The sequence below is a fragment of the Neomonachus schauinslandi genome, chromosome 9, assembly GCF_002201575.2.
Source record: "Neomonachus schauinslandi chromosome 9, ASM220157v2, whole genome shotgun sequence".
Lineage (NCBI taxonomy): Eukaryota > Metazoa > Chordata > Mammalia > Carnivora > Phocidae > Neomonachus > Neomonachus schauinslandi.
Window position 1 is genome coordinate 11,955,668 of NC_058411.1, and position 25,465 is coordinate 11,981,132.

At 37.2% G+C, this 25,465-nt stretch overlaps 1 protein-coding gene across 1 annotated transcript in view; it reads left to right on the plus strand.

Annotated features, from left to right (window-relative positions):
- The first annotated feature begins 8,586 nt into the window (after window positions 1-8,586).
- Window positions 8,587-25,465, plus strand: part of CATSPERB (cation channel sperm associated auxiliary subunit beta) — a 97,109-nt gene continuing 80,230 nt past the window's right edge. Inside the window, exons 1-4 of the mRNA XM_021679637.1 lie at window positions 8,587-8,665; window positions 10,409-10,497; window positions 12,782-12,922; window positions 16,894-16,954. Of these exons, the coding sequence (XP_021535312.1) occupies window positions 8,587-8,665; window positions 10,409-10,497; window positions 12,782-12,922; window positions 16,894-16,954 (370 nt within the window). The remainder of the gene's footprint in view (window positions 8,666-10,408; window positions 10,498-12,781; window positions 12,923-16,893; window positions 16,955-25,465) is intronic.

Below are 25,465 nucleotides of genomic sequence, written 5' to 3' on the forward strand. Positions count from 1 at the left end.
TCCCCCTCTCTTAGGTAGGACTCTATTAGAGAGATTATCTGTATTCTACCTGTGCAAACTCCTGCTGTTCTCTGTTCTTTTCCATAGAGTCTCTACCTGACCTTTATCTGGTGTGGACTCTGGAGTTGGTTCTTCTGGTTCTAAAGATTTATTTATGTATTTTAGAGAGAGAGAGAGAGAGAGAGAGAGAGAGAGTGTGTGTGTGTGTGTGTGTGTGTGTAAGCGGGGAAGGGGCAGAGGGAGAAAGAGAGAGAGAATCTCAAGCAGACTGTGCTGAGTGCAGAGCCTGATGCAGGGCTCGATCTCATGACCCTGAGATCATGACCTGAGCCAAAATCAAGAGTTCGACGTTTAACTGACTGAGCCACCCAGGTGCCCCGATTCTTCTAGTTTTGGATGTTGCTTTTCCTACTTATATGCAAATTGAAATTGTTAGTAATCTGTGTTTCCTAGTTGCTCTATGGTTGTTTTATTAATTCTCTTTATGTGATTTTGGGGGGAGAATATATGAGGAAATTCAGTTGTAAGTAACTACCATTTATCTTCCATAAGGTTTTTATATATTCATTTATTTAAAAAAAAAAGTCTTGCCTAGCTCCCAGAGTATGGTTTATACATGCCATTTCTCAGTAAAAGGAATTAGAATTCCATACAGAAATGACTGATTCCCTGTCTGTGACAGGAAATGTATAAGGTGAGCCTAAAATATCTTGTCCAATGAGGAAGGAACGAAAGAAGGAAGGAAGCTATCAGAGAGTACTAGCTCATGTCAAAAAGACCAGGAGCCAACTTTAAGACCACACCTGCCCAAATTTGCACACTTGGAGCAATACCAAGTATAATAACTCTAAAAGATAGAAACACTCAAATATTTAAATCAAAACCTATGAGTTCATAATGATACTAAAAAACAAACCTTATTGATTGCTTCTATGAGGATGCTAGAGAATCACATCATTATTTTCAAACTGGTAAGTGAAAGAATGAAGCATTTACTTTCCTTTACTTAGGAATGGTACCTCTGAATAACCAGATGGTTGTTGAAGGAAAATTTATCTTTATAGAAGTATTCCAGCAAATAGATGAAGATCAAATGATAAAATATCACCATCTTGCAACCTCTAATGAATTTAACAAATCTAGGAAAGAAATGATGGCTGCTATGTCATGAAAAGAGAGACAACCAGACTTTATGTGCCTCCTGTTGGAAGTACTGAAAAACATCTATGAAGTATTCCTGCCAAAAAAATTAAACCTGTATCTGACCAAGCCTCTAAATCAACTTAATGACTTACAGGACAAATGAGATAGACTTACGGTGTAAAAAGATACCATGGTGATGCAATCAGCAAAATCCAGACTGTGAGAAACATATTAGCAGTAACTAGTTCTTCAACTAACAAGTTGCAAGGGGAAAGAGAGAAAATGATTGGGGAGAGAGAGGGGAGTGGCCTATAGATCTAAAAACTTCAAAGATAATGGCTGAAATTAACAACACGGGAAACAACAGATGTTGGCGAGGATGTGGAGAAAGGGGAACCCTTTTGCACTGTTGGTGGGAATGCAAGCTGGTGCAGCCACTCTGGAGAATAGTATGGAGGTTCTTCAAAAAGTTAAAAATAGAACTACCCTACAATCCAGCAATTGCACTACAAGATATTTACCCAAAGGATACAAAAATACAGATTGAAAGGGATATGTGCACCCTGATGTTTTATAGCAGCATTATCAACAATAGCCGAATTATGGAACTGTCTATTGACTGGTGAATGGATAAAGAAGATATGGTGTATATATACACACACACACACACACATATAGTATGGAATGGTGTGTGTGTGTGTGTGTGTGTGTAATGGAATATTACTCAGCCATCAAAAAGAATGAAATCTTACCATTTACAATGATGTGGAAGGAGCTAGAGAGTATAATGCTAAGCAAAATAAGTCAGTCAAAGACAAATACCATATGATTTCACTCATATGTGGAATTTAAGAAACAAAACAGATGAGCATAGGGGGACAAAACAAAAAAAGAGGGGCAAACCAGAAAACAGACTCTTAACTATAGAGAACAAACTGAGGGTTGCTGGAGGGGAGGTGGGCGGGAGGATGGATTAAAATGGTGATGGGGATTAAGGAGGGCACTTGTGATGAGCACTGTATATTCTGTGTAAGTCATGAATCACTAAATTCTATACCTGGAACTAATATTGCACTATATGTTAACAAACCAGCATTTAAATAAAAACTTGAAAAAGAAAAAAAAAACACTTCAAAGATACTATCACTTAATTACGAAGTATGAACCTTATTGGATTTTGATTCATACAAAGTATAAACGATTTTAAGAATGAGATAATTGGGGAAATAAGAACAGTCACTGGATAGATATCCAGGAATCATTCTCATCTTTAGGCATGAAATGGTATTGTGGTTTTCTTTAATTAAAAAGTCATTTTCTCTAAGGAATGTATACTGAACTATATATGGATGTTTAAGATATCTTCAGGATAATCCTGGAGAAGAAAGATGAATGGGTGGGTGTATCGATGAAATAGGACTAAAACTAGGTGATAGATACAAAGAAGCTAATCATACCATTCTTCCTGCTTTTTCTAATGTTTGAAATACCCCACACACAAAAAACATTTTTTTAAAACGGGGAGAATTGTTAATCTGGGGTGATCAAAATGTCCTTGTTATTTTATTCTTTGAACTTTCTGAGTCTTTAAGTTTTCTTATATAGGAAGTATGATCAAAGTCTGTCTCTGGATGGGGTGGTCTTTGAAGCCATGAGGCGAGGGAAATCACCAGAAAGGAAAATACTGATAAATTTGACTGTATCACATTTGAATTACATCAAAGCTCATCATACACAAAATTAAGTGACAAATTTGGTTTAATAATCACAGTAAATATTGAAAGAGATTATTTTACCATTTCACAAGCAAAACACTGTAATTCCAGTAGGACATGATCAAGAATATGTCCAAACAATTTATAGAAGAAAAAATATATGACCACACAGAAAAAATGTTAGCACATATATTGTAAATGTTCAGTTGCACCAATACTAAAACAAGTAAAACTAAATGAGATACTTCATTGCCTATTAAATTATTATAGATTACATCTCATTCTCAGTGCTGCATTTTCTGGAAAGCAGTTTGTCAGCCTGTCTTCAGTATATTCATATCCTAAGAAAACATTTTAAATGTAGGGACAGATTTCTGTTTAAGACCGTTTATTACCACATTATTCATAACATGAAAACACCAAAAACAGCTGAGTGTCTTATGTTTAAATAAATTGTGTGTAGTTATTTTAGATGTGTGATTGTGAAAACTTCTGAAAGAACACTTGAATTACATGAGAAAATGGTCAGAATAACAATGACTGAAAAACTATATATAGAAAGATCCTACATGAGGGCGCCTGGGTGGCTCAGTTGGTTAAGCGACTGCCTTCGGCTCAGGTCATGATCCTGGAGTCCCGGGATCGAGTCCCGCTTCGGGCTCCCTGCTCGGCAGGGAGTCTGCTTCTCCCTCTGACCCTCCCCCCTCTCATGCTCTCTGTCTCTCATTCTCTCTCAAATAAATAAATAAAATCTTTAAAAAAAAAAAAAAAAGAAAGATCCTACATGAAATATATAAACATGTAGGGAAGAGATTGAATAAATATGTCAAAATTTAGCAGTGGTTCTATCTGACTCTTGGTTTATAGGTAATTAATTTCCCTATACCTGTTTGTATTTTTCCAATTTCACATAATGAGCACTTTTATAGTCAGAGAAAAATTACAAAGAAAAAAAAAGTGAAAGTCATCCTTCCAATTAGCCCCTTCCCCGGTTCCCAAACCTCCTAACCAGATACCCAGTGCCTGACTTGTGTTTTGGGGGAGGAACATCTTTCATTGCGCTGTTATAGGTAAATCATCTGCCATGGGAGTTCTCTGGGTACTCATTTGCATCAAAGTTAATTCATCAGTAAGTCTGACTGATGCAGATCCTTATCTTCCAGGGAAGGAAAGCATTACTCAAGCCTGGGAGGAAGCATCACATGGGAACAAATGAGGAAGGGAAACAAAGGTGTTGCTGGGGGAATAGAGGGCAATATCACCACCTTCATAGTTTTCCTGAAGGCCATCAGTGTATTCCTACAACACTGCTCAGACATTCCTGTTTTGAGGCAGTGTGGGGAAGCAGCTTACCACAGTGTTGCTACAGAGACTGAGAATTACAGCTTGCTTCCATACGAAAACTTCACCACCTTATGTAATCAGAAACCAGCAACAAAAAGGAGTTTCTGATAACTGAGTTTCTATTACAGAAGAAACATTTTGTTGAGTTCTGCACATTATTTCAGATTGAGGAATAACTTCCTTCTTTAGGTCAAGGTCACTGGAAAAGGTAAGAGAAAAGTGTTTCTTTCTTTTTTTTTTTTTTTTAAAGATTTATTCACTTGTTAGAGAGAGAGAGCCAGGTGGGGGAAGGGGCAGAGGGAGAGAGAGAGAGAGAATCTCAAGCAGACTCTCTGCTGAGCACAGAGCCCAGCACAGGTCTCAATCCCAGGACCCCAAGATCATGACCCAAGCCAAAACCAAGAGTCAGACACTCAACTGACTGATCCACCCAGGCACCCCAGAAAAAGTGTTTCTTATACAGGTTCTTCCAGGAGTAGATGAAACCCACATACTAGCAGGTTCTATATGGCCATGTGAAAGGATGTCTGAAGGAGAACATGAGTATAACACAGGTTTTATCATCATTATTAAAGAAATTGCTAGCCCCTGTGACCATTCATGACTTGTTGGGGTGCTTAGTAAGTCAGACAGGTTCAGTCTGGGCTCAGTAGCCAAAGGTAACCTAAGTAGATATAATCAACCAGACAAAGGACATTCACAGAAAGATGAATCTGGAGAACAGATCAGCATATCACTTGGTCTTACTGACTCCCATGCATACCTGGCTCATTCTCATTCTTTTGCTTTGTGTATTTACTTATCCTGTTTACCCTGTCAACAAGGTCTTCTCTATTTTTTTGAAGTCCCAGTCTTCCTTGAAGACATGGTCATGAAGCTCTCTTTGACAGATTTTCTTCTCTTAAACCTCCTTGTATGTAGTTGGCATTTCTTTTTAGCATTTGTTTTTCCTCAGGCACTCAGTAGTCCCATGAGGATTTATGGATTTTGAAAATAGTCATATGTAGGTTTCTGAGCCTTCCTGGTGGATGTATTAAAGATGATAGGTTTGGAGAAACACCATCTTTTAGATTTTGAAAGAAAATGACCTTTGGTACTCTGAAGGAGGCAGTTAATTGGAAATTCCAACTGCCTACCCTTTAGATTTTCTAAGCCTGCTTCTGCACTTGGTAGCAGCTGATTGGCTGTTACCAAAGTTAGTGGACTACTAAACCAGTAAACTGAAAACTCAGACCTGGGTCTTCTTTCTCAGCTTGGATGGAAGAAACTTGGGAAAATACAAAAAAGAAAAGTGCAACCAGTCGGTCATCCTATTAGGAGGCAGTCACAGTAAGAAATATTAAAATAAAGGCCCTACTCTAGTACATATTGATAATGTAATCACTATTCTATAACAGAGTGACTAAAAATGAATCAGATGGTAGAAAATGTAGGTTCCTTCTTTAGGACAATTCTCTATTTTTTGCTAGAGAATAGAAAATACCCAGATATGTGACTTACACCTGGCCATTATATAAAATTCATAATAATTAAATGGGATTGGTAACTGGAGGTAATTTTACTGCTTAACAGAGTGAGTAAGGAGTGGGATGAGGATAAAGAAGTTGCTTCAGTATATCAAGACATGGATTCAGAGCTAGTATTTATCAACTGCTTAGTCTATGTAAAGCAGCTGTTAAACGTGTAAAGTTTATTACTCATTCAGTTCTCACAACAACGCTGTGAAGTAGCTATTATCCCTATTTTACTGAATTGAAAAGGTTAAGTAACTTTCCAAAGATCAGACATCCCAATGGGCAGAGCCGATCTTAGGCCAAAGTCAGTGATTTTTCTTTAACCAGGAGATGGTTGGTTGTTGAAAGAAGGTAGTATGAAATTGAGCAAATTTGTAATACTGAAGAAGGGGAAAAGGAGATGAATGAATGTATGGAACAGAATTATGGTGCATACAGTTAGTAGTTTTGGTGAGAGATCAAATCTAATCATGTCCTTCATTGCTTTGTGTTTTTAAATTTTCATTTTGTGGCATCTGTGTATGCTGACTAAATATTTTAAATCAGGAGATCTTGGTTCTAAGTCTGACTCTGTTACTAGCTAGTAATGGACTTTAGACATGTAACTTTGGGTCTCATATATTAATTCTAAAGTACTTTCCATGTCTAAATTAAAAAAGAATGAATATGGGCTGAATTACTAGAACAAGAGAATGTGTAACTGCTAGCAAATCCACAGAGAGCACAAAGGTCCTTCCTTAGCTGTCTCTCCCTCCAATTATGCTCTCTCAGGTTTCCTGCCCTTAATGAAAGCACTTAAAAGCCTTTTAAAGTAGGTTTTTAGTTCTTTGGTCAAAGATAGATACAACCAAATCCACTCAAATGAAATGAGAGATATTTTATATTTATTCGAGAGAACTGAATTGGAACAGCTCTGAGGAAGACGTAATAATAGATCATCCATCCTGGAGCCCAGGAGCATAATACATTTCAATCTATTTTTTAGGGAGGAGAAAAACTGATAGGTTCTTATAATGGTGTTATGTCATTTAATGTGAATGTTCAGCGAAATACTACAAGATTTTCCTGGCAAAGGCACTATTTTCAAAGTTTGAGTGTGATGACTTCTCCATTTAATGTTAAATTCATTCTTGCACCAAAAATATAATTGAGCATAGCACCATGCTGTGCTCAATTTTGCTATACTGTGAAAACAGTTTTCTCAGGTGACCAAAAAAGAACACTTAAAAAAAAAGAACAAACAAAAAACCCCCACAATTCTTCCCTGACCATGTGATAAAGATGACGAATTTAAAAATCCAGTGAATGTTTGAACTTTATATTGTTGGTTAAATGTATTGAATCAAGCAAACCAATTTTGAGGGAGGAATAACATCAGTTAAATATAATTTACTCAGCCGTTGTCAGGAACCTGCAGGATCTCGATTATGCTTTACCTACATCTGGCAAGTCAGTCTGTTACTGTTTCTTGGATGCTGGCAAAAGATACAAGACTCCTAGGTCAGAGACAAAAGACTTAATCACTCACCGCAAAAGCAGTAGCCAGAGTGTCAGCGTGCTGCTCACTCCAGTTCCCCATGCCCCCCTCCCCCCGCAGTGCCATGGAGCAGATACCCATCACTGGAAGCTGCATTAGCTTACTAGGGCTGCAGTAACAAAATATGGCAGGCTGGGTGGCTTAAACAACAGCAGTTATTGACTCACACTCCTGGACACTTAAAAGTCTGAGTTCAAGGTGTTAGCAGGGTTGGTTCCTTCTGAGGGCCAAGAAGGAAGGATCCATTCCAGGCCTCTCTCCTTTGTCATTTTCTCCCTGTGTCTTCACATCATCTCCCCTTTGCACATGTCTGTGCCCAAATTTCCTTTTCTTATAAGGACGCCAGTCACATTGGATCAGGGCCCACCCTAATGATTTCATTTTAATCACTTTTGTAAAGACCGTATCTCCAAATATGACCACATTCTGAGTACTGAGGGTTAGGGCTTTAACAGATGAATTTTTAGGGGGACACATTTCAGCCCGTCAAAGAGGCTTGCTTACACACATAGTGGGGTGCATTATAGGAGAACTCTGAGCTTGGGAGATTCACCATGGGAACAAGCCTGCTCTTGTCCGAGGGGGATGTTACCTCATCCCTCAAAGTTTCTTTTTTTCTTCTTTTTTTAATTTAATTTTTTTTAAAGATTTTATTTATTTATTTGACAGAGAGAGACACAGCGAGAGAGGGAACACAAGCAGGGGGAGTGGGAGAGGGAGAAGCTGGCTTCCCGCCGAGCAGGGAGCCCGACGCGGGGCTCGATCCCAGGACCCTGGGATCATGACCTGAGCCGAAGGCAGACACCTAACGACTGAGCCACCCAGGCACCCCATCCCTCAAGGTTTCTTGCCACAAACACAAATCTTAAAAAAGGCCTGGGTAAAGAGTGTCCAGGGCTTTGCATGCTTGGCACACAGGAAGAACATGCAGGGATGCTCAGGATCCATGTGAATTATCTCTCTCAAAAGCAGTGCAGTCAAAATATCAGATCGAGGTACAGCTCTACCATCCTCAGTCTTTATCAAGTCAGGCTCTGTTTTACACAGCTATAAAATTGATTACACCTCCCAACAGTTATCTACATTGAAGAAAAACCAGAGCCACCATTCTTTAGTTTGAATAATGATATTTATAAATATCTTTAACACCAACTAGGAAGTAAATGTAGAGCTTAGTCAACTGTTATATTATTTACTTTGTCACAAAAAGGAATATTTTTAACTTCAAGGTATAGATGACTTCTTTACTTTCTAGTTGTTTGTAGAAAAAGGAACTTGTAGAAAAATACGTTCAGGGTGATTGAATAGAAATAATTCTTATTTCTTTCAATAGATGGGATTGCTACTTTTATATATTATAATTTTACTTGTGAACATATTTGATTTTTCATCAGGAATAATATATAATAAAGGTAAGTTTCAGACTCTCTTACTCTCTGTTTTCTTGTAGTTCTCCTTTATTCCCTTCCTCACTAACAATTAAAATACTTTTTTTTGGTACTTCTTTACCTTGTCTTCCAATTTTTCCCAGGTATTATTTATTGTGCTCTTGTCTAGAGGTTTCTAATAATATCACTGTGAATCTACTGGTATTAAGTTGTGTACATAGACACCTTTTTTACAGTGTTTCATCGCTTATAAGTCATAGAATATTTAAAGTTTAAGGAGCATTTTATATTTGAAAAACTTTATTTAATTACTTAAATAGCTTTTTTTGCTTTTTCCTACATGGTTACATGTGGTATGAATTGTAAACTGAATTATAAGTCTAACAGATTGAGACTGAAGATCATTTTCTAAAAGTAATACATGGATTAAATTACCCGGTAGGACTTTTATGGTGGAAATGCTTTGTAAGAGGAATAAGACAAGGCAATTCACCTCCACTTGTGCAGATTGTTAGATTTTCTAGCATTTTGGACTGGGTCTGCTAGAACAGTAGATGCTTAATAAAAAAAAAAGTGTTGACTGACTAATGAAGAGATGGATTCAGGCTGTCTTCTATTCACAGGTGTGTTGCAGAAATGCTTGATTTCTGGGATGACCCAGTACCAGTTCCTAGGTTCTACTGTAGAATATATAACACACACATGGGTAGAATCTAAGATTAGAGAGTCACAGGCCAACTTAACGAGATTTCAGAGAAGGGAGTGTTTACTTCCACCTGAGAGGGTTGGTCAGGGAAAGCTTTGTACAAAAGAGAGCAATCAATCTAGGTCCCCAAAATGAGTGTGTCTATGCATGCATGGGGGAGACAACATCAGGGTAAGTGATGGTAAAGTCATGGAGGTAGGTAATCATATAATGTGAGGGGAGCAGTAAATACTCAGTTTGGCCAGAATGAAGGGATAGAAGAAGTAAAATATTTTGGAAAGATAGGAAACTGGTTCATGTCATGGAATTACTTGAATGCCAGGCTGGAATTTGAGCTTTAGCCTAAAGTCATTAAGATGGAGATTGACAGAATGGATAAAAACCCATGATCCAACTCTGCTGTCTACAAGAGATTCACTTCAGATCAAGATAAGGGGAAGAGATCTTCCTCCCAACCCCTTTTCCCTCCTTTTGGGAGAGGAATCTCTTTCCTATCAATAGCTCTCTATTAAAATACAAATTCTCTCTTCAATCTCCAACTCCTGTCCTTTCTCTGTGCTCCCCAAGGGCTTTAAGAGTCAAGAACTATTTAATATTTACATTGCAAAATTTCCAGCTTTGTTTTATTGTTGATCTTTAGTTTTGTACCATTGTGGTCAGAAAATATTCTTGGTATGATTTCAGTCTTCTTAAATTTTATATTTGTTATGTCTCTTTTTATGTGATTGAGCCAGGGGATTCTTCTGTGTGCAACTTGAGGAAAATGTGTATTCTATTTTTCTTGGATGGAATGTTTTATATAAATCTTTTAGAACCATGTATTCTGAAATATGCTTCCGGTGAAAAAAGGTTCTTACTGACTTTGCATCTGGATAATGAAATTTGTTGAAAGTTTTTTAAAAATTATAAAAAAAAAAAGTCAAGAACTGGTTTTTGACCACTTCTGAATTTAAAATATACAATTATAATTCTTACTCTTTTAAAATTATTTTGTCAGTTTAAAAAATATGGAAATTCTTCTATCAGTGACTTCAAATATATGTATTTTTTTTATTATTTAGGTGATATGGAGATACACTTTGCTTGTGATAGCAAAGGGTTCCCCCAAAAGAATGAAATAATCAAGTTGTATCTTTCCTCAGATGACTTGGTAAGGTCCCCTAATAGTATGCAACAACCCTTCACAGTCTTTTTAACTCCACATGGAAAACCAGTAGCACTGTACTCTTCAAATGCCTTCTACTATGTTCAGACTTGGGGAGGTAAAATCCTATGTAAATAATAATCTTTTCTATTCCATTCCACTTGGATCAGGTGAAATATTGCATTTAGCCATTGAACAGCCTGGGTGGTTTTGCCTTTTTTTTTTTTTTTAAAGATTTTGTTTATTTATTTGACAGAGAGTGAGCTCAAGTAGGCAGAGCAGCAGGCAGAGGGCGAGGGAGAAGCACGTTCCCTGCTGAGCAGGGAGCCTGACGTGGGGCTCGATCCCAGGACCCTGGGATCATGACCTGAGCTGAAGGCAGCTGCCTAACCCACTGAGGCACCCAGGCACCTTTTTTTTTTTTTTTTTTTAGCTACATCCCTCTTCCCTTTTTAAAAGGGTGGTTGTAATGATCTTTATTTTTTATGGATCTGATTTGTCCTTTTGAAGTTTGACAGAGGTAGCCTGTTAGAGAAATTTACTTCACATGACCCAGAGAAAGAATCTTTCCCTTTTATAACAAGTACCACATTGTGGTTGTCATTTGGGTAAGGGATGATTCGATTTTTACAATTCATATAGTGGCATTTAAACACACACACACACACACACACACACACAAACCCAAAATAAAATAAAATATACTATTAAGATAGCCATCCAGCAAATGCTAGCAAAAACCTAAGTTAAGAAAAAATGTATAGATTGTTTGAAATCTATGATAAATATAATAAAAACAAAGATAAACACCCCCCAAGGACAAATACATTTTCCCCCAGTCTTCTTGACTTAGTTCCCAGTTCCTTCTTGATATGCCAAACATGTATTTACTTTTTTATTCACAACTGTTGTGAAGTGCATGCCCTTTGAGTCAAAAATGCCTTTCCTCTTTGTGATTACATATTATGGAAAAAAGAATGGGCTTTAGAGGAAGGGAGACCTTCGGAGCTGGGGTCAAATCTTGGAGTTATGCATGGACATACATGGTCTGTGTGCCCTGGGGCAGGTTACCTAACCCTTCTCATCTCTAGTTTTGTCTTCCTGAAAGGGAATTAACTATAACCTACATTTTGTATAGTTGTGAAATAGTAGTTCTAGAAGTGATATTAGTAGAAATAATGCCTAACATTTATAAAATGTTTATGTGTGTCAGGCATCTTATGTTCATGATGACATTTAATCTTCTGTAAGATATAGTACTTAAGATTAGTGGAGGAGGACTGAACCTACCCTCTTAGATTCAGTACCCGGGGCCTGTAAAATAAATGGATGAAAGACAGATTAACAGGAGAAAAAAAAAACAACAGACTTTATTTACACATGCATTGCGGATAGCCACAGGAAAACTCAGTGATGAGTAACTCAAAAGGCTGAGAATTAGAATTTGGGACTTCTATGCCAACTTCACAAAGGGCAATATATTGTAAATCAGTGACAAGACAGGGGAAAGGGGGTTTGGGTTTATCTTCCCTCCAATCTCCATTAGAATGTAAGTTCTTTGAGAGCCGGGATTTTTGTCTGTTTTATGCAGTTCTGTTTTCCCAGCCCCCATAACACCGCCCAGATTCGTGGTAAGAGCTCGGAAAATGTTTTTGGAATCAATCTGTTTCCCTGTGTTATAGATAGGGAAACTGAAACTCAGGTAACTTGCCCAAAGTGGTCTTAACTATTAGGATAACCAAATGAGTGGAAGCTGTTAGCATCCATCTCATGTTGGCTTTCAGTAAAACCTACAATCTATAATTGCTGCATTCTCATCTACCTTCTCAAAGCTGGGAAATAGCCAATAAAATGCACTAAAATGAGTTTTGCCTTATACATTTGCTCCTTTAACCACAAAATAATGATTTTAATAAAATAGGGATTTAACACAAAATTTAACACAAAATAATGATTTTAATAAAACAGGGATTTCTACATGTGATGGCAGATGGCTTTGATTCTATATTTATTAAACATAATAACTTTACGTAAATTTTTTGACAGCAAAGATTATTGTATCGATGACTTAAAGCCTATTATGATACTAGCATAATAGATGACTGAGTTCTAGAAGTGTACTATTTCAAAAGAGATTTTTTTTTTCCTAGTTAGAGATGAGGATTACTGAAGATAGCAGTCTTCAGCAGCATCTACTTTTCATAGATTTCCCCTCACTTTTAAATTAATGTAAAATATGCTTCTCTCCATCAAGTTGTCATTACTTTTTTTTCTCCCCTCTTTCCTAAAGAAAATCGAGTGTTCTTTCCAATCTGAAAGTGAGCTTACTTCGAAGGAATTTCTAGGTGTGTTCACATCAGGAGGACTTGCTCCCAGCCTGGGAATTATAAATAGTACATACACTGGCATCTTCCACTTTAATTTAACTTTGGTAATAACATTTTATTTTATTCTTTGATATTATTAATGAGAAATATACTCTTTCTCATAGGATGTGTTTTTTTTTTTAAATAGTCCATAATGTCACATCTATATGTGTTTTATGTTTTAAACCTAACAATACAATGTTAAACTTTTTGCTTTAAATAGTTTTTAAGAAATTAGTATATGTGCTGCTGAAGTGAGTGCTAGTTCTTAAGAAATTAAAGAAAAAATACGTGTGGTTTTTTTACTTTTTACCTACATATTTATGATTTGAATCGTTCTTCAGTCTTTTCATGGGATGGGAGCTGCCATCTGGTGTCATGTTTCTTCAGCCCAAAGAATTTTTATCATTCCTTACAGTGCAAGACTGTGGGCAATGAATTCTCTGGGAGATTTATCCCCTCGAAAATGTCTTTCTTTCACCCTCATTTTTGGGGTTAACAAAAAAAATTATACCTCTATTAAGATATAATTTGCATGCCATACAGCTCACCTATTTAAAATGCACAATTAAATGGTGTTTAGTATATTCACAGAGTGCGCCAACATCACTGCTATCTAATTTTAGAACACTTTCATGACTGTGAAAAGACAGCCCATCCCCGTTAACAGTCACTCCCCGTCCACCCTCTGCTCTCCAGATGTGGGCAACCACTAAACTACATCTGTCATTCTGGGTTTGCTTATTCTGAATGTCTCAGATAAATGAAATCCTACAACATGTATCTCTTTGTGACTGGCTTCCCCTCAGCTAACATAACGTCTCCACGTTTCGTCCATGTGGTGGCACATGTCAGGACTTCATTTCTTTTTACTGTCAAATCATATTCCAGTGTATCAATACCATGTTTTGTCTATCCATTCATCAGTGGCTGGACATTTAGGTTGTTTCCACCTTTGGGCTGCAGTGACTCACGTAGCTATGAGCATCTGTGTACAAATCTTTGTGTGGAAATACGTTTTTTTAATTTCTCTTGGGTGTCTACCTGGGAAATTGAGTTGTGAGGTCCTAGAGTAACAGTCTGGTAACTGCCAGACTGTTTTCCAGAGTGGTTGCACTCTTTTAACATTCCCACCAACATTGTATTAGGGTTCATCTTCACCCACAGTTGTTACTGTTGGTGTTTGGTGATACAGCCATCCCAGTGGATGTGAAGTGCTATCTCATTTGGTTTTGATTTGCATTTCCCTGATGATTAATGATGTTCAGCATCTTTTCACATGTTTATTGTCCATTTGAGTATCTTCTATGTGGAAATACCTATTTAAATTCTTTGTCCATTCTTAATTGGCTTGTCTTCTTATTCTTGTCTTTATATTCTCAATGCAAGTTCCCTATCAGACACATGATTGGCAAATATTTTCTCCCATTTTCTGGGTTGTCTTTTTACTTTTTAGGCAGTCTCCTTTGATGCACAAAAGTTATTTTGATGAAGCCTAATTATCCATTTCATTGTTGTTGGCCTTGTTCTTTGGTGTCATGTAGGAAACCATTGCCTGGTCCAAGGTCACAGAGATTTGCCCCTCTGTTTTCTCCTAGGAGGTTCATAGTTTTACTTTTTACATTTAGGTTGTTGATCCATTTTGAGTTCATTTTTGTGTGTGGTGTGAGGTTGGGGTCCATATGCATAGTTTATATGTGGATATCCATCTGTCTTAGCACCATTTGTTGAAAATACTATTATTCTTTCCCTACTGAATTGTTTCGGCACCTTTGTTGAAAAATCAATTGACTGTAAAGGTGAGGGTTTATTTCTGGATTCTCAATTCTATTGCATTGATCCATACATCTATCGTTATGCCAGTACCGTGTTGTCTTGATACTGTTGTTTTGTAGTAAGTTTTGAAATAGGAAGCATGAGTCCTCCAACTTCGCTATTCCTTTTCAAGGTTGTTTTTGCTAGTCTCTATATGAATTTGCTGGCTTCCATATGAATTTTAGGATAACCTTGTCAATATTTACAAAGAAGCCTGCTGGAATTCTGATAGAGATTGTGTTGAATCTATAGATCAGTTTGGGTGGTATTGCCATTTTAATAATATTATCGCCCCATCCATGAATATAGGATGTTTTTCTCTTTATTTAGATTTTCTTTAATTTCTTTCAACAATGTTTCGTAGTTTTCAGAGTGTAAGTTTTATACTGCTTTTGTTAATTTTGTTCCTAATATTTTATTCTTTTTGATTTTTTTTTTTAAGATTTTATTTATTTATTTGACACACACGGAGAGAGGGAGAACACAAGCAGGGGCAGCAGCAGGGAGAGTGAGAGGGAAAAGCGGGCTACCCACTGAGCAAGGAGCTCGATGCAGGGCTTGATTCCAGGACCCTGGGTTCATGACCTGAGCTGAAGGCAGACACTTAACTGATTGAGCCACCCAGGTGCCCCTCTTTTTTATTCTATTGTAGAGGGAATGGCTTTCTTAATCTCCTTTTCAGATTATTCTTTGCAAGTGTGTAGAAATACATTTAATTTTTATATAATGATCTTGTATCCTACAACCTTGCTGAACTCATTTATGAATTCTAATAGGTTTTTAGTGGTCACCTTGATTTTTGAATGATACGTTTGTCAGATACAGAATTTCTGGTTGACTCCCACTTCCTTTTGACATTTTGAATATGTTATTCTGCATTTTGAATATGTCAACTGACACCATTGTTTCTGAATGAGAAGTCAGCTATTAATTATATTATTGTCCCTCACGTGTAATGTACCATTTTCCTCTGCATGCTTTTAAGATTTTCTCTTGGTATTTACCCTGATTGGGTTTCTCTGGGCTTCTTGAATTATAAGTTTATCAAATTTGTAAGGTCTTCAGCCACTATTTCTCTTTAAAAATGTTCTGCTCCTTTCTCTATCTCTTTTCCTACTGGGACTCGAATTATGCACATTTTAGAATATACAACATTGTCCTGGAGATATCTAAGGCTCTGGTCATTTTTCTTTAATCATGTCTCCCCTTTTTCAGATAGGATAATTTCAACTGCTGTATCTCTAAATTCACTGATTCTTTTACCATCACCAATCTGCTCATCTAGTAAATATTTTATTTCAGTTATTATACTTTTTGCCTCATTATTTTCATCTGGCTTTATTGTTATATTTTTCATTTATGTGCTGGGATTCCCTGTCCATTCTTTCACTAGGACATTTTCTTTAAGCCTGTGTACATATTTATAATAGCTGCTTTGAAGTCTTCATTTGCTCTCTGGACTCACTCTGGGTCAGTTTATCAAGTTTATCATCTAACTTTTTTTTTTTTTATCATTTACATGTTTCTCTTTTCATGTCATATCATTTTGGTTGAAACTGGACATTTAAGATAATAAGCTGTAGCCACGGGGGGGGGGGGGGGGTTGTTGGTTGTGGTGTAAAAGGCTCTTTCTTGCCTTGACACAACTGTAAACTGTCTTATCTATGGTTTCAGCAGCTGTTATCTCTGTTCAGTTTTTTAAGCTTCCATGGTTGATTTTTTTTTTTAACATGGCCTTCATTGGTCTCCTCAGCACTTGCATTGCCCAGGATTTGGGGAAATTTATATTTAGCTCTGAGCTCACCACTCTTGCAAGATTAGATTTTCCATTAGATTTTCCCCTTAAGTTCCCAATTTTCTGTCCACATCAAGCTCTGTTCTCTGGCACATCAAGCCAGTAATGCCTCAGTTTTGTGCTACCTGAGCACGGTTGCATGATACGCCACTATATAGCATTTTACATAATCAATTAACATTTTAGTTATTTCCAGTCTTCTACTATTACAAGCAATGATGAAAAATATTCTTGAGCACATTTTATTTCACACATATGTGAGTATAATGTAGGATAAATTCCAAACAGTGAAATTTCTGGGTAAAGGGTATATGCATTAGATGTTTTTATTTAATTTCCATTTTTAAAGATAGGATGGGATATAGCAAAATAAGTGTTGCCATTGACATTGTCAAACACTGTATTCTGACGTCTTCTTTATTCAAGTTCAGTGATCGAGTTTACTGGTTGATCAATATTCCCAGAGAAAACATTACAAAAAATACAGGTAAGAATGATCTGACTTAACTTTTACTCATGGGTCTGGGTTGCCAAATGTAGCAAATAAAAAGCACTTATATTAAAAAATTATTTGCTGTTCCATATAAATGTCTCATGTCATATTTGGGACATACTCACTAAAAATTATTATAATTCATCTAGAATTGAAGTGTAACTGGCAATTCTATTACAGTTAGATTGGTTTAACACACATAACATTTATATTGTTCTTTAAGTAAACTCATTTTCTAGAAAGAACTCTTGTAGTTCTTTCTGTAGAAAATTGTAGTATGGAGAAATTCATGTACCAATAGGTTACCTTAAAATAGTCTGTAATATGAAATATATTATTCACTATGGAATCTACTATTAAGTGTTATGTGATAGAATAGTTTTATATGCTACTGTAAATACCCAGATGGAAAAAGGAGGAAAGTAAAGTTCCAGGAGTTATAAGTACTGAGCTAGTGGACTGAGCTAGTAGATCTTGAGGCATGAAATACATTTTCATACTTTAAAAATGATGGAGGACATATTATTTTAATATGATAGGTGCAAAAAGCAGAAACCAACTTGGCTTCACTGAAGAAAAAAGAAGAAATTTGTTTTTGTCATGGAGCCCAAAGATAAAAATGCAACCAGGTTATAGGAAGGAATTAGGACTAAGAGATGGACAACCATCAAGACTTTCACCCTATTTCTCATTTCTGTTTTCTGTAAATCTACATTTATTTTTCTCTCTCTGCAGACTAGCTTTCTAAAGCTGCCTCACTGCTAGTCAATTTTTTTAAATATACATTTCCTAGGGGCCAGCCCGATTCCAAATTCCCAGGAGAGTACCTTTAATTGGCCTACTGTTGATCTAGCACACACTTGTATATCAATCAAATGGTGATGAGGGACCAGGACAATGGGAATCCAACAGGCCAACCCCTCTAGGTACAGGAGTAATTAAAGGGCATATGGGATAGTGTGTCCTTCAGAGTTAGAGTAAGGTTAGAGTAAGGAAGAAATGATAGAGAAGTTTCCACATAAGGAAGTGTCAAAGACAAAAATGCAAAAGCAGCCCCAGTGCTGTAACATCTGATATGAATTAGATAGCATTTTAATCCCATATTCATGTTAATTTTTTCCAAATTAATCTGTTGGAAACTTGGTAACTTTTTTTTTTTTCAAGGAATTCATCCTGAAAATTATACTCATTTTTTTTTTAAATCTAACTTAACTCTCATCAGTATTAGGATGGAATGTTCTAGCTCCTTGGCATAAGATTGACATTAGTTTGAGAATGGAAAAAGTGAAAATCACTTGTTACTTTTGCTCTTTCTATTTACAAACTTTAATTTCAGAAATGCAGTGATTCTAGGGTCACCCAGACAGGAACAAAGGTGACCTGAGAACTTAAGTATTTTATGGAAAGACACCCCATGAGCTCTGCCTCGCTTGACACAATTCCCTGGACTGAATAAAAAGAAATATATTTGAGCTCATAATATAATAGGAGCCAATAGGTTACCTTAAAATAGTCTGTAATATGAAATATATTATTCACTATGGAATCTACTATTAAGTGTTATATGGTAGAATAGCTTTATATGCTACTGTAAATACCCAGATGGAGAAAGGAGGAAAGTAAAGTTCCAGGAGTTATAAGTACTGAGCTAGTAGATCTTGAGGCATGAAATACATTTTCATACTTTAAAAATGATGGAGGACATATTATTTTAATATGATAGGTGCAAAAAGCAGAAACCAACTTGGCTTCACTGAAGAAAAAAGAAGAAATTTGTTTTTGTCATGGAGCCCAAAGATAAAATGCAACCAGGTTATAGGAAGGAATTAGGACTAAGAATTAGGCCAGCGCCTAATTAGGAATATGCTAGAAATCAGGAAAAAATATATTCAGGGGAAGGAGACCATACTTGCTCATTCATTTTTTTTCTTCCTTAACCATATCTTATCTACTGCCCTGCCATGAATTGTTGTATCATGTAAGCATGACATCTTGGGAAGGGTAGTTGAGAACACATCAACCACAAAGGTAACAAAATTGTCATGACAGTAGAACTAGCAGGTTCATCACTACTCTAAACACTTTACCTATATTAACTCATCTATCCCTCACTATGTGCTATGTACCATTATGATGTCCATTTTCTTTTCTTTTTTTTAACATTTATTTATTTATTTGAGGGGAGAGGGAGGGATAGAGGGAGAGGGAGAGAGAGTCCCAAGCAGACTCTGTGCTGAGCCCAGAGCCCGACACAGTGCTCAATCCCATGACCCTGAGATCATAACCTGAGCTGAAATCAAGTCAGTCACTTAACCAACTGTGCCACCCAGATGCCCCATCATGTCCATTTTCAAATGATTTAACTGAGACCCCTGGAGCCGTAGGGAGATGCAGTAATAGCCAAAAAGTGCTGAAGGCAGTTTGAAATTTGAACAGCATACAACTGTTGAAAGTAAAAAGAGTTCCTCTTTGATTTAGACTTCATAATTTGTCCTTTTTTATCATTTGTAAATAAGATATAATTTGCATTCAGTAAAATGTATCCTTTTTTGAAAAGCATCTAGTTCTGTAAGTTTGCACAAATGTGTACAGTTGAGTAATCAGTACAATCAAGATACAGAACTGTTCCAACACCCAACAACATTACCCCACCTGCAATAGACCTCTCCCCATTGCCCAAGCCCCCACCACCACGGATCTGTTTTCTGTTCCTATCATTTTGCCTATTCCAGAGTCATATACATGGAATCATGGAAAATGTATCCTTTTGAATCTGGCTTCTTAGCATAATTCATCTGAGATTCATCTATGTTGTAATTTCTTCCATTTTCTTACTGGATAGTATTCCATTGTATGGGTGTACCAGAGTTAATTTTATTGAAGGGCAATTTGGATTTTTCCAGTTTTTAGCTGTTTTGAGTAAAGTTGCTACAAGCATACAAGTTCTCTTGTGAACATAAACTTTTGTTGTATTTGGCTAATACCAAGTAGTAGGATCGCTGTGTTATGTTTGTAAGTGTAAGTTTAACTTTATAGGAAATTGTCAAACTATTTTCCAAAGTAGCTGTATCATTCTGCATTCTCACCATCGGGTTATCTGAATCCATGCCAGCACTTTGTATAAGGGTGTGTGTGTGATTTTAGCCATTCTAATAGGTGTATAGTGGCATTTAATAATTTTAATTTGCATTTCCCTAGTCATTGAACATTTTTTTGTGCTTATTTGCCATTTGAATTACCTATGCTAATCTTTTGCAAGTTTGTTATGTATTTTGGATATAAGTCCCTCATCAGATATGTGATCTATAAATATTTTTTTTCTAGTCTGTGGCTTGTATTTTTCATCTCTTAATATCTCTTGCAGATCAGAGTTTTTAATTTTGGTGAAATCTAATTTATCAGTTTTTTATTTTATTGATTGCACTTTTGGCATCATAGCTGACTCAAGCTCACAAAGATGTTCTCCTAAATTTACTTCAAGAAGATTATGGTTCCAGGTTTTGTATTTAGGTCTATGACTAATTTGAGTTAATTTTTGTATGTTATATGGACTGAAGTTTATTTGGGGGGAATATAGATACCCAATTATTCCAGCCCTATTGTTGTAAAAACTATTTTGTCTCCATTGTATTACTATTTCTGGGTTCTCTGTCTTTTCACCCATACCACGTTGTCTTGATTACTTAAGCCTTTATAAATAATAAGCTTATAATAAGTAATATTAATCCTTCAACTCTGATCTTCTTTTTCAGAATTGTTTTGGTTAGTATACTTCTTTTGCCTTTCTCTATAAATTTTAGAATAAACTTATTAGTTCTATAAAAAATCCTGTGGTTTTTATTTATTTATTTATTTATTTATTTTAAGATTTTATTTATTTATTTGACAGAGAAAGAGACAGCTAGAGAGGGAACACAAGCAGGGGGAGTGGGAGAGGGAGAAGCAGGCTTCCCGCTGAGCAGGGAGCCCGATGCGGGGCTCGATCCCAGGACCCTGGGATCATAACCTGAGCTGAAGGCAGGCGCTTAACGACTGAGCCACCCAGGCGCCCCAAAATCCTGTGGTTTTTAAATTTGGATTGCATTAAATCTGTAGTTTAGAGGAAATTGACATCTTACTAATGGGTTTTTCAATCCATGGACACTGTATACCTCTCCATTTATTTATATCTTCTTTGAACTATTTCATCAGGGCTTTGTGGTTTTCAGCATAGAGATCTTACACATTAAAAAACAATTTTATACCTAAGTATTTCATGTTTTGGTGTATTGTATGTGGTTATTATTAATATTTGAATTTCCAACTGTTCATTGCTAATATGTAGAAATAGGATTGATTTTTGTAGATTGTGTGTCTTGCAACCTTGTTAAATTCACTTATTGGTTCTAATAGCTTTTTCTATATTCTTTGGTTTTTCTACATAGAAAAATCATTCATCCAGAAATAGAGATAATTTCATTTCTTCCTTTCCAGTATGTATTCATTTATTTCTTTTTCTTGCCTTATTTGTAGTGGTAGGACCCCAGCACCATGTTGAATAAGAATGGTAAGAGGACATCTTGACCTTATTTCCAATTTTAGGGGGAAAGCATTCAATCTTTCATCATTATGTATAATGTTACTGTAGGTATTTTATAGATGCCCTTTATCATATTAAGGAAGTTCCCTTCTATTCCTAGTTTGCTGAGTTTTTATCATGAATTGGTGTTGAAATTTGTTAAATTCTCTTTCTGCGTCTGTTGAGAAAATAAGGATTTTTCTCTTCAGTCGGTTGATATGGTGGATTTCATTGATTCATTTTTTTTTTTTAAGATTTTTTTTTTATTTGAGAGAGCGAGAATGAGAGAGAGAGAGAGAGTACATGAGAGGGGGGAGGGTTAGAGGGAGAAGCAGGCTCCTCGCTGAGCAGGGAGCCTGATGCGGGACTCGATCCAGGGACTCCAGGATCATGACCTGAGCCAAAGGCAGTCGCTTAACCGACTGAGCCACCCAGGCGCCCCATTGATTCATTTTTGAATTTTGAGCTAGCCTTGCAATCCTACGATAAACAACTCTTGGTTATGATGTATTATCCTTCTTATATATTGTTGGACTCATTTGGCTAGTAGGTTCTTGTGGTTAGCAGCCTGGAGTTTAGTTTTCTCCTAAGGTCTTTATCTCCTTTTGGGATCCGATAATGCTACTGTTATAAAACGATTTGCTCTGCTGTTTGGGCCTGCTGATGAACGCCAGGGTGGTGCTCAACTTTAAGTTGAAAAGGGACATACAGTGCTTTGTGGAGGAGTCGAGGTAGCCCAGCACAGGTGATAACATCCAGGAGTTCTTATGGAGCCTCAGATGCTTTAGAATCTTCATCACCCTGGGGAACATCTTCAGGATGCCCTGTAGGATCCAGCTGTTTGGCTCTTGAGCCCCAGGTGTGGAACTAGGAACACACCTGCCCAGATGCCGAGTCTCCGTCCCTCCATACCTGATGACTTCAAGAATGTTTTTGACTGGGAAACCACTGACCTTCCCAGAAAGCCCAAGCTCATGATGGGGCAGCGGGGGGTGCGGGAGGGTGGGTGAGCAGGGCGGAGAATGTTTGGCAAGATGCACAAGGTTTCCCAGCCACATTGCTTTTCTTTTCAAAGGTATTTTCACTTTGGTCTCTGAATTGAAATGCTGTCTACTTTTTTTTTTTTTTAAAAGATTTTATTTATTTATTTGAGAGAGAGAGAATGAGAGAGAGCACATGAGAGGGGGGAAGGTCAGAGGGAGAAGCAGACTCCCTGCCAAGCAGGGAGCCCGATGCAGGACTCGATCCCTGGACTCCAGGATCATGACCTGAGCCGAAGGCAGTCGCTTAACCAACTGAGCCACCCAGGCGCCCGAAATGCTGTCTACTTTTAAAGAGGGCACATATTACAATTACAATAACACTTCGGTGTTATATGCAAACAATGAATCATGGAACAATACATCAAAAAAAAAATGCTGTCTACTTAAGGAGTTTCAGGAAGGCTTAAATCAGGGGCTGTGAACATGTCTAAATCATTTTATTGTATTGGAAGTCAAGCTTTCACTAGAAACCAGTTTCTGGATATTTCTTGGTTTATTTTTAATAGCCATCTTTTGGGTTCAAATTATACAGATTTTTATTTTTTAAAGATTTTATTTATTTATTTATTTGAGAGAGAGAGAGAGAGAGAAACAGCATGAGAGGGGATAGGGTCAGAGGGAGAAGCAGGCTCCCCGCCGAGCCGGGAGCCCGATGTGGGACTCGATCCCAGGACTCCGGGATCATGACCTGAGCCGAAGGCAGTCGCTTAACCAACTGAGCCACCGAGGCGCCCTCAAATTATACAGATTTTTTAAAAAGATTTTGCTTATTTTAGAGGGAGGGAGGGAGAGAGAGAGAGAGAGAGAGAGCTCCGTGTGTGTGAGCAAGGGGGGGTGGGCAGAGGGAGAAAGAGTACCAAGCAAACTCTGCACTGAGAGCAGAGCCCATCCTCTGGCAATCCCACGACCCTGAGATCACGACCTGAGCCAAAATCAAGAGTCCCTCGCCCAACCAACTCTGCCACCCAGGTGCCCCAAATTATACAGATTTTTAAAAATCATTTTCATCCAGGAATCTGGGCAGAAAGGTTGGCTTTTTTGTTTTGATTCATGCTCTTTATTGGACAGTGTTTATGAATAATGAACAAGTTCATTGTTGCTGGGTCTGACAGCACCCCTGGGACCAGCAAGGGGCCCTGTGTCCAAATCCCCTCTCCACCCTCCAGATGGGCTCTGCTTGGCAACTCAGTGCAGCTGGGGTCATCCCCAGAACTTTAAGGGTGAAAATTCTCATGGGGGAGAGACCCAGAACAGTCAGCAGGGGCAGACGAGAGTGCTATGAGAAATTTCGCCTTGTCTTGAGGCCCTCTGTAAAATAAAGTAATTTCGGGAGCTATTAATGTATAATTGCTAGAATGATGGTGATATTGTGACTAACTTCTGAAAGCTGGGGTTTCTGGGTCTGCTTTTCAAGAGGGTGATTTCAAGGTTGAAAAACAATGAGCCTCATTCTAGGAAATACGGCACTTTGCACAGAAGTTTCTTTGAAAGGGAGTCCTGGTGTCATTGCCAAAATGAAATACAGGTGATCACTGCCTGGAACCATCAACAACCCCCACCCCCACCCCCCGCCCCCGCACCGAGCTGCGTGTTTGTTGTGGTTTTTGAAATCCTGACTTGCGGGTAAACCTGGTGAGAAGGAAAAGTAAGTACAGAGGCTTTTAGAACTAAATAACCCTGAACGTAAAGCTGATTTCCCAAAAGAGAAACAGACAAGTACATAAATAGATAAATATGAGGAAGAGTCCCTCCTATGTTATGGAAAAGATTTTATAGTACCATCCTTTCATTAAATGTTTGGTGGGATTCTCCAGGCCAGTGAAAATATCTAGACCTGGAGTTTTCTTTGTGAGAAAGCTTTTAACCACAAAATCCATTTCCTTAATAGATATGGGCATACTCATGTTTTCTATTTTTTTTCTTAAGTGTGTTTTGGCAGTTTGCATCCTTCAAGGAACTTTTCCTTTTCATTTACAGTCTTGAATTTATGACACAAGAGCTGTTTGTGATAGTCTCTTATTTTCCTTAGGGAGTCTGCAGTGATGTTCCCCATTTCATCTCTAATATATGACTTATTGGTACCATTTTTTCTTCTTTATTAGTCTGAAAAGTTCATCAATTTTGTAGACCCTTTCAAAGAAGTATCTTTTGATTTCATTGATTGTGAATATTGTTTTCCTGTCCTTTATTTCATTGACCTTTACTCTCATTGTTCTACTTACTTTTGGTTTAATTTACTGCTTTTTCCCTAGTTCCTTAAATTGGGAACCTTTAGATTAGGGTTCAGCAAACTACACTTTTGGCCTGCAGCCTGTTTTTGTAAACAAAGTTTGATTGGAACACAGCCATGTTCATTAATTTCTGTGTTTCCTGTAGCTGTTTTTGTACTCTGATGGCAGAGTTAAAAGTGTTGTGACAGAGACCATACGGCCCATAAAGCCTAAAGTATTTACTACTTGACTCTGTGTAAGGCCGTTACTCTCTTTCAACCCTGGCTTCAGAGAGGTTATTTATTTCTTTTATCCACTATAAATATTTTACTGCTATATATTTCTCTCTAGCACTGCTTTATCTGCATCTCATAAATTTTGATTTGGTTGTGTTTTCATTTTCTTTCAATTCAAAATATATTCTAATTCGCCATGCTACTTTCTCTTTGACCTGTGGTTATTTAGATGTTGTAAGATGTACAGATATTTGGGGGTTTTCCAGATATCTTTGTTATTGATTTTTTCTAGATTAATTCTGTGTTCTGAGAACCTATTTTGTATGATAATTTGTTAAGATATTTCCTATGGCCTATTTGGTGAATCTTCCATGTGCACCTGAAGAAAGTATTTATTCTGCTCTTCTCAGCTAGAGCGTTCTATAAATGTTGGTTAGCTCAGTTGGTTGATAGTGTTC